Genomic DNA, 15726 nt, shown 5'->3' with positions numbered 1-15726 from the left:
AAAAAAAATCGGTTCCACACAAAATAATTAATTAATAGAAGAAGTAAAAGTTTAAAATATCTATCAAAATTTATTTTATCTAGAATTATCTATAGATTTCGAAATTTTAAATAAACTTTCATTTATAACTTTTTTTTTAATAAAAACACGTTTAAGTATTTATTTGAGGCATACTAATAAAAACGTTTTTTCAATCTTATTATATGCCCAAGGGGTCATATGTTCAGCAAATAAGATAAATTGATTTTAAGTGACCTAAATATATTATTCTTTTAATAAACTCTAAATGAGTTCACACAAAGAGAAAGAAAATAAATCATCCGCACTTAAAACCCACGCACTAAATGAATCATGTGGGATAAAAATATTAGTGAATTAATTCTTAATTATATTTTTGTTTAAAATTGGGTGAATGTTTTAAAGCAATTACTCTACTTTAAGTAAAATTATTTATTGCATGTAAGATAGAAATATTTTCAATTTACGTAAAGTGAATGATTTTTTTTCTTAATAATAATAAAAAATTAAATTAGAAGAGTAAAAAAACCGTAATGACTAAAAATACAAAATATAAATTTTAATTGGCATTTTTTAGGTTCATCTGTATTGTCTTTAAATAGTAATTAAACTATAGCATCGTCTTTATAAACTCAGTTTAAACTTTGTTTCAATACTTTAAGCTGTTGCAAATTAGATAACAATTAATGCGACGATTTTATTCATTATTTAAACTTTTAATCAGTCTCTTTAACTTTTAACTAATTTACAGTCTTCAAAACTAGTTTTTACTAATATAACTTTGTCTTATATAGTTCCAGTATAAATATTTTTTACAAGCAATTAAGGCTGAAACTATATTATAAACTTAAGCTTTAATCACCCTAGAAGTCTAATTTCACCTTAAAATTTTAATAACTTCACTATTGTAACTAAGTCTCTTTTTTTACTTGTGAAAAAATGTTTTATTATTTGTTAGTTTAAAGTGTGTTTAAAATTTATTGTTTTATACCAAATAAATACCATCGAGGAAGAAAACGTTTACAAAAAATACTATTCAATATTATTTTTATTTACTTAAAAATGTAAGGCTAATTTAATTTCAATTGGTGATATTTTTAATATCACGTTCCAATTTGAATTAAACAATGGAACATTTAAATATTGGCTTGCACATACAATTTCTTCACATAACTTTAACAATAGTAGTTTCCAACATAATTTGTTCAAGTAAACTATTGTATACCGCTAATAACAATCATCTAAATTATCAATGTTTATGAAAATAAGAGACATCTTAATAACCAACTTAGATAAAAACCTTTATTTTGTAACAAAGTTTTTGAGGTAAAATTCAGAAAAAAAATTGGCTGGTTTATAGTGAAACTTTTAAGATAATACAAACATTAGTAAAACGAAAAAAAATATCTTATTTTATAAAAAAAACACAGCATCATATATTTATTTATTCAAAGATATGTTTTCGAAATGTTTTCAAACTAATTGGATATTCAAAGGACTAAACCTTCACAACTAATGTACAAAAACTTTGTCTAATATTTTCATTTTAATTCAAATGCATATATTATTCAACAGAAATACAAAAAAGACATTCATTCATACACCTAAAAAATTTTTTCAATTAGCTACACTAATAAAGCTGTACTATTGAGAATTTTTAAACTTTAAAATATATTTAGTATATATATATATTTTTTTTTTTAATGAATTTGTACAATTGAATATCTTTTTTTTACAATGAAAACTTCATTAAATAAATTTATACTAACCTTTTTATCAGTTTTAATTTTTCATAAAAAATTGTGGATTTTTGTTGCAAGTACAAGAACTTTTTGTGGTCTAAGAAGAAACTCCATTGGATTGCAAATTCTACTCAAAAATAAAAATTACTGCATTTTTAATTTAAAGGAACACAATTTATAGTTTTATCCAATTATAAAAATGTGTAGTAGTTTTTATGTAAGTGCAATGAAATTTTGTATGAGTTTTCTCTTATACTACAAAAGAAAAAAGTTTGTCTTAATGAATATTTTTACAATCATTAAGTATGTTGTAGGGATTTTAAATTTATATGTAACTTATTAAATACTTTAGTAATTAAAAGTTGAAGAGTTTTAAAACTTTGATATGAAAAAGTATTTCAACTGGATTACAAATATCTTTTGCTCTTTTAGCTTTGTAATTTATAAAAATAAATTTAATATTAAACTAAAAGTTTGACTTCAATAAACATTATTTGAGGGGAGCCAATGTTACATTCAAAAGTTGAGTAAATTTATTCATGTTTGTTAAAGTTTAAAAGTTATTTTATGACTTGATCTGTTTACCAATAATTTTTTTTAAAACAAATTCTATATTACTTTTCACATTTCCAATTTGATACAAAAAAAAGTATTAAGATATTAGCTATGGAAAGCTCATAATAGTTGTAAAAAAACTGTAATCAGTTAAAACTTAATTTTTTATTCTCATTTAAAACCATTGAAAATTCTAAACAGAATTTAATTTCTATCAATGCTTTTTTTTTATATCAATCTTTTAGATGTTCGGTTGCCTTTCTACTAATAGAAAGTCTAAAAAAAATTACAAACATAAAAGTCATTAGTATAAGTTATTTACAAATATTAATCAATTCATACACTTACCTAAAATGTGTTTTCTTTAAAACAGCAACCCACGCTTAAAGAAAAACTGCTTTACATTTTGACTGTTAGACCTTGCTTTCCAATATATTAAACCATTTCTATTTAGATTTTCTCAACCAATGTAATTTATTTCAGTAACTTTGGCCTGAAAACAAATAAAAAACATTAGCTGAGACAAAACTAACCTGGGTAAAAAACTAAAACATTACAAACTTAATACTTTACACACAATTAGAAATTATATTTTCTTAAGTATGTGATATGTGTTTGTTATTTTTATGTACATAAATATTTGTTTTGTATTTAATGTTAATTAACAATTAACTTATGTCTTACCTAAATAGTGTGGAACTTTAAAAAAGGGATTTATTAAAACAAGCTTATTTTATTTGATATTTTGCTTTTATATCATTTTTTTGGAAATACTAGTACATTTGAACTGAATATATCAACAAATACCTTTAAAATCTAAAAACTTTTGAAAGAAATACTTAAAGAAAAAATAAATAAATCCAATTTCAAAGGAAAAAACCCAGCTCTATACCACAACATTTTAATTTTATTCATTTTTTCTTTACTTTGATTTTCAAGTCCAAAAAAAAGTCAGTTTCAATCTTATCCCCATTTTCAACCCTTTGTATACTAATATTTATAAGTTTTGACATTATAAAATATAATTATAAAATTTTTGATATAAACTCATGTCAGATTTGCTTTAGGCATTTATTGTTTTTTAAGCAAAATAATTATTTTTAATAATTTATTTCCAATTTGATAAATACATTAGTAACAGCTACTTCATCAGTACCTAGCCACATGTCCATAGCTCTTTTATTACTTATATCAAGTACTTTCTTTTGTTATGCTAACAGTCTATTTTTTTGTTATTAAAACTAAATATATGCTATTTAAAATTAATAATTAAGAATACGAACAAATAGTATTAACTATTTGAAATATTTTTAGGCTGTGGTTCATAACCTTTTTTAAGTTGAAATAAGATTGATTAAAATTTAAAGAAAAGACACAACATTATTTAAATAGTTTTTATTTTCGATAAAATGTGTTTTTAATATGGAAACTTTTGAACTTGCCGACTTTAATTCCTTATGTGTCAAAAATTAATCTTTTTTTTTATAATGTAAAATTGTCAGATATCTTTGAAAAATCTACAAACTTTGACAAACATGTTAAAAAAATGGTAGTTAGTTATCTTCCATGTAGTTTTCTTTGAAATGCAGTTAAAATTATTTTTTTAATAGTTTCATATTTTTGCTATTTAGGTTAATTATAACTTAAAAGCTTATTTTATTTTATTAAAATTTAACCCAATAATGCATGACAATATTTAATCAAGTTGCCGAGACTTTAATAAAGAAAGAAATTGAATTAAAAAAAAATATATGTATATACATAAAACACTACTTATTTGTGTTTTGCCTACATTATCTTGGTAAAAACTAAATGTTATTATCTTTTTCTCACTTTCAAATATTTACCAATTCTAATGCTAGACAAAGTTTATCAGCTCTGTTTACAAAAACTTATATTGTAGTAAAACTACAGTTCTTGATTTTTGACAAAAAACAACTAGGTTTTTCTTCAATATATTTTTTTTATATTCATAAACCTAGTTTAACTAGTACAACTTAGTACAATGTTTACTTTTAATAGTATTATACTTTCCAATCTTTCAATAAAAAACTAGCTTGAGTGACCAAAAACCAGCTTAAAGTATCTTAAAAAATTATAAATGCTATCTTACAATTATGAAACTATTAATCTATAGTACAAACTGTTATTATTACCCAAATCTAAGTGTTACCACTAACTTAATAACTAAATTTATATTTTTTATGTAATCAAAGTTAGCTTCAAGGTGTTATTTTCAAAAACTTTTAGGTAGCCTGTGTTATTCTTTTCTTGGTGTGTCAAACCAATTTCATTATTTTTTAATCACATAACAAGTTTTTATCTATTTTTTCTTATAAATTCAAAAAACTATGTATATTAACTTTTTCTATCAGTAAATTTTGTTTTCACAAACTCAATAAAAAATATATAGTAAAAAGTTTTTGATATAAGCAATGGCTAACTGTTTAGACTTCGACTACTGTCCACAAAATAATTAGAAGACTTTTAATAAAAATATGGCTATCTAAAAACATTTAATACAATTTTCTAATTTTGTTACTTTAGTGCATGGAAATTAAGGTCATAGTAGAGTCAACATGTTTTTAAATCAACATGGTTCATATATAAGTATTTGAACTATATAAAGTGACTTTTTAATTGTTGTTAAGCTAAAAATTTTAATTACAAATTATTGTCAACTTTATTTAAAAGCTTCCAATACAAAGGAATGGACCATATTTTTTTCTTTTTAAACTTTTTATTTTATATATAAAAAATAATAACCTATGGACCGAAATTTTATCTTTGTTAACTTTTATAACAATTTAAAAAAATTTAAAACTCAGTCAACTTTTTTTGTTTTTTGAGCTGTAGACCTCACATTTTCAAAAAACATTCAATAATTATTTTTTAAGTTTCTACAAGCATGATTTTTAAAAAGGTAGTAGGTATTAGATAAAAGTTTAAATAAATGGTGGCTGATTAAAATTTTTTCAATGACCTAATTTAAGTAATGGACTGACGGTAAAAAAAATTAAAATATATGTCTCAAGTTAAAATATAAACAAAAAACAGTGAAAACTCCTCTTAGTTTGTACTTGTTCAGAAACCTACTGAACTTACCAATGTGGACCTCTTCACTCTTAAACTTAACTTTAACTTTTATTAACTGTTTGATATCTAACATAAAACAAAACAAGATGAGTCAAGAAGGACTCTCTATGGCCTAAATGAAGTTTAAACAGGATTTAGAAACCTTTTAGGAAAAAATGGCATAACTATTACCTAATAAGTTATTACAAAAAACACTATGTTAGTAAATAAGTTTACATAATTCTGTGATAAAAATAATAACTTTTTTGAATATGATGGGCAACTAACTGTTCAATAAAATTTTATGTAAATAAATAATTTAAAACGTGCCTAATACATAGAAAGTTGAGATAGTTAATTTATATATACAATGAAATATTGTTAAATGCATTAGTGCACTAATGCTCAATAAATGAAAAACAGAAAGTGGCAGTAAAATGTGTAACACATTTTTGTTTGAAACTCAATATTTTTTCAATTTAATATGCACAAAGTTATATTTTAAAATGACCAGCATTTATTTAAATCTACAAGCTATCATTTATTTGCTTAAGAGATAACTTACAAAGACAAGGGAAAATTGACAATTGAAAGTAATAAATGTATATTTCTAATTCTTCATTTCTTGGTTATGTTTTATACAAAATTTATTGAACATAACAAATTTGACTTACCTCACAAGTAATTGTAAACAAATATGGTATTTCTTTATTTCCTTACTTACAAATTTATCTACAAAATACAACTGTTAATCAACGGTTGACAGAACTTATACAAATACAACACTCTTTATACTGTAAAAATACGTATATTTAGCAAATAGAATTACAAGGCTTTATAAGAAAATAAATAATAAGAAATATTGCAAATAAAGAAAATATTCACAACACAATTGGTTTACAAAATGAAAAACTTTTTATCAAAGCTTCCAAATTAAGCTTATAAATGTAGTATATTTAATTTTTAAAGAATAGTCTCTAAAATAACAAAATGTGTTGTTTACACAATTTAAAATCGACATATATTTCAAGTTTTTGCTTCAATAGATAACTTAATATTTATTTAAATCTCAAAAGTGTAAAGACTTGTGTAAATAAGCAGGATTTCAAAAACAAAATGGACTGAAGACCTAATAACAACTGCAATGCACTACACAGCTCAAATAAAAAAACACATATACACACATTACAAGTATACAAAACTGGATATAAACTGTTACTATACATAAAAAAATGTCAGAATGTAAAAACAGTAAATCATTGAAACTTTAGCATGTGTATTAGCTGATGTAACTTTAATCTCAAAAAAATAATCAAAAATTACATTTTTAAATTAAAATATTAGAATTAACTTTAGTATATTTTTATATTAACATTTACTTTAATCCTATAAGAAGGAACCGTTTAAAAATTATTAGTAAGATAAGTCACATGCATATCAGTTCACTTCAGTCAATCAGAAACTAGTCTACCTCCTGGTGGTTCCCCCAAACCCACTGGTTTGCCTCGAAGTTCCGCTGCCCCTGGATGAAGACCTGCTTCTTCCCCAACCACCAGTCCTGCCCCCGAACCCGTCATAACCCGTGTAAGTCCTTGACCCCCAGCCCCTGTTTCTGGTTCCGCTGCTTCCAAACAGGTAGCCCAATCCTGCCCCTGTGGCAAAGCTTGGAAACCAGCTTCCTGTGTTGCCTTGGTTACCAGTGTTTTGTTGGGTTGACTGCTGGTAGCTAGGTGGGGGCTGATACTGTTGCTGGCTGTCCTGGAACTTCCAACCGTAAGGCGGCGGGTTGTGACCCCCTCTGCCTCCGTCTCTGAAGTCGTGACCTGGTCTTCTGTCAGTGGAATCTGATTGGTCAGTGGTGCAGCAGTTGATGATCAAAAGAAAAACTCCCAAGATGAGAAAGATTGGAACCAAACCAGAGATGGCATCAAAGAAGGAGAAGAACCATGAGTCCTGGTAGCTGTAGTCGCTATGGTAACTGTTGCCGTGGTAGAAAGAGCTTTGCTGATGCTGCCTCTTCTTGCCTGCTTCAGTGAATTCAAGATTGTAGTTCAGTCCACAAGAACCAGCAAGTACATAGTCATCATTTGGGTGATCATACCCTTCACAGCTGACACTGATCATTCCGAACCTGACATTGTCTGACATGTCTGCTTTGCACTCCCACTGGAAGTCCTGACCGTCAAAACCCTTGTTGGTGCATTGGACGTGTTTGGGGTGGAGTTTTTCATACCTAGCACTGCCTGAAAAAAAAATATTGGGATTAATATTGTACTATGACCCAACAAATTATTAAAAGCTTTTACAATTTGTTTGCAATAAATTAGCTATAAAATTTTGGCACTTGACTCCAAATTATTTGCTTTAGATTAAAGTTCATTCAAGTTAACTTTCTATTTATAATAATAAATTACTTATAAAAAACTTCAGTTGATAGTTCTGTATATAAAACTAGCAATGTTTAATTTTAAACAGAGTAGTTTTTAAACAATATCACAAACTAGCAACCTCTTTGAACAAACACTTTGTATACTGAGCAGTTTTTTATTAAAAAAAATTATAAAACCAATTAAAATAGTTAAAAATCTTTACCTCCAACGCAGTTCAGTTGAGGCACAGGTGAACTTCTCCTTCCGGTGGTCATCTGACCCTCGTGCAATGTGAGTACATGCACGTCTTTCAGTTTGATTTTCTTCTCACCCCAACCGTGGGTGGTTGTGAAAAGTGTGGTGAGTAGTAGAAAGGTTACTATGGATTTCCACATAATTTTTATATAAAAATTCTAAAAAATAAATGAAATTAATATATACTGTCTTAAACATCATACAGCTCTTATCAAACCACTATAATATAACCAGCTTAAAATTATTTATACTTTTACAAAAAACAGGGTTGCCATTTGTGTTATCAAAAATTCTTCCAGGTTTTTCAAATTTCTTCAAGGTTTTTAAAAGTATACATTATTGGGTTTATTTTTAGATTTAAGTTAAGTTTAATGTAAGAAACTGTGTTAGATACTAAAAAATCATCGTAAACATACTGTCAAGTTACTTTAAATGTGTTTTTTTATTAAAAACTTTTTTGATAATGACAAAAAAATATTATTTATATAATAGATTTTTTGTGTCAAATTAAAACTTTACTACTTAAAATGTTAAAATTGTTCAAAATTCTGGTTTTCTCCAGATTTTTTTTTGCATAAATTTTCACATTCCAGGTTTCCAGGTAAAATGGCAACCCTGCAAAATTTAAACAAATGAAAATTGTGAGAAACATGATTTTTACCATAGATTTACACATAACTACTTTACGGTATAAATTCTGAAACTTAAATTTATAGGGTTAGTACAGGGTTGCCACTCGTTTTTTCAAAATTCTTCAAGGTTTTCCAAATTTCTTCCAGGTTTTTAAAAGTACACATTTTTGGGTCTATTTTTAGTTTTAAGTTTATTTTTTTTATAAGAAACTGTGTTAAATAGTATAAAAACACTGAAAAGATACTTTAGAGTTACTTTAAATATGTTTTTTTTTTTAATTTGATGATGACAAAAAATCTCACCTATATGATAGATTTCTTGTGCCAAATCGAAATTTTACTACTGAAAATGTTTATATTAATTAAAATTCCAGGTTTTTTCCAAAATTTCTCAAATTCCAGGTTTTTCTAGGTTATTTTTGCTTAAATTGTGGAATTACAGGTTTTCCAGGTTTCAAGGTAAAGTGGCAACCCTGGGTTAGTATGAAAACCAGTTTGACTTTCATTGATAGTTAAAACAAATTAATCCCTAGTTTGAGGTTGACTTAACAGTTAAACTAGCCTGGGCTTTGAAAAAATGTTCCTTGGTAAGAAATAATCTAATGAGATCTAGAAAAAAACCTTGAGTTTATCCTGAGTAGCTTGAGTGTGTGGCAATATTAGTAATTAAACAATTTAAACTCCAAGTACAAGTAATTATAATTCAACTTGTTTCAAAATATACAGATACATTTAATTTGGATTTTTGTTATTTAGATTTTTAAGTAAACTTATAAAGTCAGAAAACTTTAGAAGAGAATCAAATTAACAAAAAAGTTATTGACTAAAATATAAATATCAAATATCTATTTTTAACCTATTCAAAAATTCACACTTTTGTAACTTACAAATTACAGATACAAAAAAGAAATGAATTAGTATTCAACTGATTTTCTGAATACCACTATATAGTTTAAAACAGAAAAACATTGCACACCTATGAGAATAATAATAAGAGTTTTAGGGACAATATAACAGAAATTTGATTAAAATACATAAAAATGTACCAAAAGTGCCAATTAATAAGGATAATAAAATAAAATCTTAAAATTTATTGAAAATTAATAGAAAAATATATCAAAACAGCTACCAAACAGATTAAAAAAGAAGTAAAGTTTAAAATATTTTTTGGCTGTATTTTACAACAAACTTAAATTGAAAATATTGTAGTTTTACCAGAGTCTCAACCTAACTAAGATAATAATTTTAAAAAGATTAATTATTACTTTTTTAAAGAAATTATTTAAAATCATTCAAGCTATCCAAATTTAAAATGTTACCCAGCCAAATGTAAAAACTAAAATACTATTTTAAGTATTAAACATATATAGTCGAAAATAGAAATTAAAAAACAAATAAGTATATATTAAAATGTTTTTGTGAATAAAAATAAGTCATAGTAGAAAGGCAGAGTTTTTTTTTGTATTTAAAGTTAATCAATAATAATTTTCAATTATAATAGTAAATACAGACTATTTTTGTTGAAAATCAATACTTTATGTATTTGTAGAATTTTTAATAAACTATAAGTGATTTCAAGTTCATTACTGCCATTATGCTTTGCGGTTTTTTGAAAATAGTATAGGTTTTACTCTAATGCTACATTAAATTTATAACAAGTTAGAGTTGCCATTGGTTTTTTAGAAACTTCTTCCATGTTTGCTGGTTTTCTGCTAGGTTTGTGAAAGTACAGATTCTTGTAAGTAAAAAAATAAATTTTGGGTCAAAAAATATATTTAATAAAAAAATTAACTAACAAGATAAGACTAGTGCTAATTCAAGTGCTTTTTATGAATAATAAAAATATAAGTTTATAATAGTCATAAATATTTTGTTTACTTTTGTAATTTTTATCATCTGATCTAACTTTATACTTAAAGTGTAAAAAAAATGTTCAAAACTCAAGGTTTTTCAGTTCACTTTAACTTAAATATTAAAATACAAGGTTTTCCAGAATTTCAGGTTAAATGGCCACCCTAAAAAACTGTTGACTACAATATATGTTAGCTCTATTTACTCTTCTGACGCAAGATTTTCAAGCAATAATGAATTTTATAACTAAGCAACCTTGGACAAGACTTGCAAACAAATCTTTATGATATATATTTTGAACTAGAGTACACTCAAAGACAAACAAAAAACCTATCTAATTGACCAAGAACAACCATAAGAAAAATATATAATAGTATAAGGCAACAACTGTAAAAATAATGTTTATCAAACTTTATACCTAAAACACTAAACATTAACAAAATAGCTAAACAAAAGGAGTTTTTAAGAAAAAATATTAAAAAATAATTATTATCTTGTAGTTTTTATTTTATTATTATTAAAATAAAAACAGTTCAAAACAGTATTAACAAGCAAATTGTGTGTAGCTTGATGAATAAAATGCCTTTCCACCACCAGTCTATTGATAGCCTGAGTGAGCAAAAATTAATCTGAGTTACATCATGCTAACCTAATTCAGATGATTTTTTTTCTATCTTTTAATAGTTTGAGTGCTTTGCAACTAGAGAGATATCAAGAGTTTTTTAAAGATTTTTTCAAGGTTTTGTGAAATTTAAGATTTTCAAAATTAATTTATTTAAAATTATTTATTTCAAGTTTTGAGGTTATTCACAGTTTTTTGAATATTTTTAGCAGACAATTAAACTCAAGGTCTTGAAATTATATTATACTTAGAATATACTGTAATGCTACTTTAAATTTGGCAAATTTGGCACCTTTTGAGTGTTTAACAAATGATGTCACAGTCATTCTCTGTTACAAAGAAACTTTTTTCTTTTTTTTTCCAGGGTTGCCAAATTTTTTTGGCAAATTTTCTCAAGGTTTCTAAAATTACACATTTTAGGATTTATTTATAGTTTTAAATTAAGTTCAAGGTAAAAAACTGTGTTTAATAGTACAAAAATATTGAAAAGATACTGTAAAGCTACTTTAAATGTGTTTTTTGATAAAAAAATGTTTGATGATGACAAAAAAATTTGTTATTATGACAGATTTTTCATGTCAAATCAAAATTTTACTACTTAACATGTAAAAGTTGTTTAAAATTCCAGGTTTTTCAAAGTTTTATTTCAAAATTTCTCAAACTCCAGGTTTTTTGGCAACCCTGTTTTTTGGTTAGTTTAATGGTAATTTTCAAGGTCAGGTAGAATTACAGGTGATGACAAATTGCCTGACCTTCAAAAATGTTTATTGTTGTAGACGGAAGAAGATGATTTTCTACCACAAAAAATGTGTTTTAGAATTATAACAATAAATGACAAAAAAAATCTTTTAAACTGTGTATTTTTTGTATGTAATTGAAATTTTATATTTTACCTGTAAAAATTGGTGTATAAATTCCAGGTTTTAGAGTCAGTTTTGTTCAAAATTCTAGGTTTTTCTAAATTTTCAAACTTCTCAAATAAAAAGTACTTCCCAAGTTTTTTATTTTGCCTTAATTGCCCAACTTCTGGCTTTTTTTAAGATTCCAGGTTTTTTGACAACCCTGAAACCAAGTGGTAAAAAATTTCTGATAACTGGGGTATAAAAATAAGATTGATTTAAAACAGCCACCCCTGTTAAAATACCAATGAAAGTGGGTTTACCAAACTGAAAATACCAAATGGGTAGGTTTACTTGGTCTTCTTATAATTGTAGCTTGTCATAATCTTGTTACCCAAAGTATTGAAATTTTTAAATTTTATATCAAACTAGATCTATATTTTTGATATTGGTTATGTAGTTTATACTTTATTTTAAAAGGCAACCACTCTTAAGAGCAAAAATTCATCCTGAGTGGCTAAAAAACAGCCCACCAAACTGATTCAGCCAGAATTTATTTTAAAATTGAAGAAAATAATTTCAAGTGTAAAAAACTGAAAAATTCAATTAACAAAATTAAATACCTAAAAATACCAAAACAATGACAAAATATGTTAAAAAAAACACAATTTTCTAGGAAAAATAATCAAACTTAATACAACAGCTGATATCAAGGAAAAATTTCAAAATTAGGGTAGTTACTTAGCATGATGTCCCACCAGTATTGAGCTAAAATTATGTAGTTAGTCTTATATCAATATTTTCATTTAATTTCTTTATTAACCATAATATGTTTAGTCTAAAACAATACTTTAAATTAAACAAGCTGTATAAATACATTAGTAGTTAATATAATTGTAAGTTAAGTAATAAAGTAAATAATTAGTAAAGATTATAAGTATGTTATGCTTTTTTTTGCAATTTGTTTTATATTTTTAAGTATAAACCAACCTAAAAGTAAACACAAATTTATTTTTTTTCTAAATTTAATCAAGTTTTTGAATTAGAGGGGGTACAAAAAGTATGAAAATATGGTTAAAAAGAAATTTAATTTAAACATTAATATTAGGCTAACTATGTAATTTCAGCTCAAAATTGGTTCAAAAACATACTAGGTAATTATCAAAACTATTTTAGTTTAGCAATAATAAAACCAACAAGCCTGAGTCAGTAAGAATTTTTTTTAGAAAATTTCTAACTAGCATGAGTTTTAAAAACTTCAAACAGGTCAAAATATCTTAAGTTGACTAACTTAGTCCAAACCTTTTTATTAATACAGACAGGGTTGCCACTGAATTTTGGCAAATTTTATCTAGGTTTTCAAAATTTTTTCCAGGTTTTTAAAAGTATTTGTTTTTTAATCTATTTTGAGATTAAACATGAGTTTAATGTAAAAAACTGTGTTAAATAGTATAAAAACATTGAAAAGATACTGTAGAGCTTCAACTGTGTTTAAAAAATAAAAAATGATGGCAAAATTTTTTTATCTACTTGGTAGAGTTTTTATGTTAAATCAAAATTGTTCTACTTAACATGTAAAAATTGTTTAAAATTCTAGGTTTTTCCAGGTTTTTTTGCCTAAATTGTCAAATTCCAGGTTTCCAGGTAAAGTGGCAACTATGTACAGATGAGATTTTTTTTTATTGAAACATTAGTTGATAAAATTAAACAATTTAACTTGTGGTAATGTATAAAACATAAATATTTCTAAAATATGAAAAGTCACACTCTTTTTAAAGTAAAAACAATAACTTTAAAGCATAAATTAAATATCATTATAGTAATGTCAAGATCAATATAACTTAACAAAAAATACATCATTTCTATTCAACATTATAGGATTAGAACTTAAAGGAGTTAAAAAAATCTGATTTTTGTTTTTTTATTAAAGTGGAACTTAAAAACTTATGAGTCTGCTTTAATCTTAACCAAAAAATATTCTTATGCTATTTTATATATTCAATGAACCAACTTTTTTTTAAACACATTTTTGTATCTAAATTAATACATTTTTGTTAAGAACTTACTAGATTTTTCCACTCTTTTGTAGTATTTGAAATCATGAGTTAATAGAACATTTATAAACAAAAGAAGATTATATGGCTTATAATGATAATGTCAATATAAACTTTCAATATATTTAACAATAAAAATCACTTAGTCAGTCTTTTTTTTTTGAATAAAAAGTGTCATTAGTCTTACTTAACTATAAAAAATTTATATCGCGATACCTACATGAATAATGTATCGGTATTACTTTTTTATAACTTGGACTTGACAATTGTACACGTCATCTTTTCTATTATAAAGTACACGTCATTCTTTATTTGATATTTTTGTCGTTCAATAAAAACTACTTCTATTCTATTCAAGTAATAAACAAGCTGTCTATATGTTTTTATATTTACTGAATTTTATTTTAAATGCTTCTTTAGCTCTGTTGAAAATACTAGTTTTGAAAACATTTATACATTCTTCAACCTTAGATTTTGTTTGTTTTTTAAATATGCATTTTTTTTTCTTTCGAAAGTTTACTTTTGTACTTTGATTAAAGTTTAAACTATAAAACATAATGTAATTTATTATTTACAACATCTTTTATTATATATGAATGTATAAAATTTTTAACTGCTTAATTAAACTAACTCAAGTTTAGCTTTTAATCTTTTAATAAAAAAGATATTAAAAAAGTAATGGTAACCGTGATATTATATAAAGAATGGTTATATAAATAAATTAAGTTACTTAAACTCCATTTAGTTAAAGGAGAAATTAATTAATTTTTGCAAGAAATAATCTTTAGATTACGTTCTTTTTGCAATAAACTTTATGGATATATATTTATACATCCAAAAAGTTTATCGTTTTTGTTAAGTTTAGTCTTTTTATACAGGTCAAAATTGCGATACTACTTGCATTCTGCAAACTAAGAAGATATTAGATAAAATTATTTCTGACTACTTATAAGTAACTGTTCGCTAAAACTATACATTTTGTGCTCTAGTAATTGTATGATCACTTTGTAAGAAAAATCTTGCTAATATGCTAAAAAAATCATAATATGTTTGGTTTGAATGTACGTCAATTATTGCTCAAAAAATAACTTGTTAGATTAAAAGTGTAGCACGTAAAATTTTTGTTTTAGGATTTTAATATTAGAAACGCTTAAGTTAATTTTTGTTATTACGTTTTTTGTTGTCGAAAAATATCTTGAAACTTTGTAGTTTGTATCTCTTTTAAAACAGAAGAGCACGTAGTATTTATTAAAAACTATTGTTACTTTAAAATTAATTTTTATCGAAACATTCCGAACACTATTTGTTATTAAAAGTTTGTTAATAGAATTTGATCTATTACAACTTTAATGCTACAATTTCCAAACGAACTCTTAAAGCTAGAACTATCTTAAATCTATTAATTAGAATTAAAGTTTTAAACATTTTTATTTATTACTTTTCGTATAGCTTATTTTTAAAGAAGTTTAGCAATGCTTTCAAAATAGAGTTAATTTATAATTAAATTGATAAGCTGTAAACTTTATACCTAGCCAAAATGAGAAATATTTGGAAAATGATAAAAGCTAAAAGAAAGAGTTCAGAAACACTAGTTAAATATTAAATGTTACAAGAACAAGTAAAAAATTAATGCCGAGTAGTTTGTGATATTTAAGCAAACTATTTATAAATTACAAAGCAGTTACGTAATAAAAAACTTAAAAGTTTGTATAAA

General features: G+C 24.8%; 1 protein-coding gene and 1 long non-coding RNA gene across 2 annotated transcripts; both read right to left on the bottom strand.

Annotated features, from left to right (window-relative positions):
- Positions 1-1787: 1787 nt before the first annotated feature.
- LOC145832042 (uncharacterized) lies at positions 1788-6154 on the bottom strand. Its single transcript, XR_014369716.1, has 3 exons — positions 6065-6154; positions 2664-2808; positions 1788-1887 (listed from the first exon to the last, which is right to left on the bottom strand). It is a non-coding gene; the product is annotated as an uncharacterized LOC145832042 (long non-coding RNA).
- A 58-nt stretch (positions 6155-6212) lies between these two features.
- LOC145831483 (store-operated calcium entry-associated regulatory factor-like) lies at positions 6213-14028 on the bottom strand. The gene is made up of 3 exons (XM_082938754.1): positions 14025-14028; positions 7983-8172; positions 6213-7633 (listed from the first exon to the last, which is right to left on the bottom strand). Exons 2-3 carry the CDS (start codon positions 8152-8154, stop codon positions 6858-6860), a joined length of 948 nt encoding a protein of 315 aa, XP_082794880.1. The 5' UTR covers positions 8155-8172; positions 14025-14028; the 3' UTR covers positions 6213-6857.
- Between the last annotated feature and the right edge of the window lie 1698 nt (positions 14029-15726).

The sequence above is a fragment of the Thalia democratica genome, chromosome 3, assembly GCF_965202585.1.
Source record: "Thalia democratica chromosome 3, ktThaDemo2.hap1.1, whole genome shotgun sequence".
Classification (NCBI taxonomy): Eukaryota; Metazoa; Chordata; class Thaliacea; order Salpida; family Salpidae; genus Thalia; species Thalia democratica.
The sequence above is the reverse complement of the archived record's forward strand: the minus strand, read 5'-3'. Positions and strand labels throughout refer to the sequence as shown.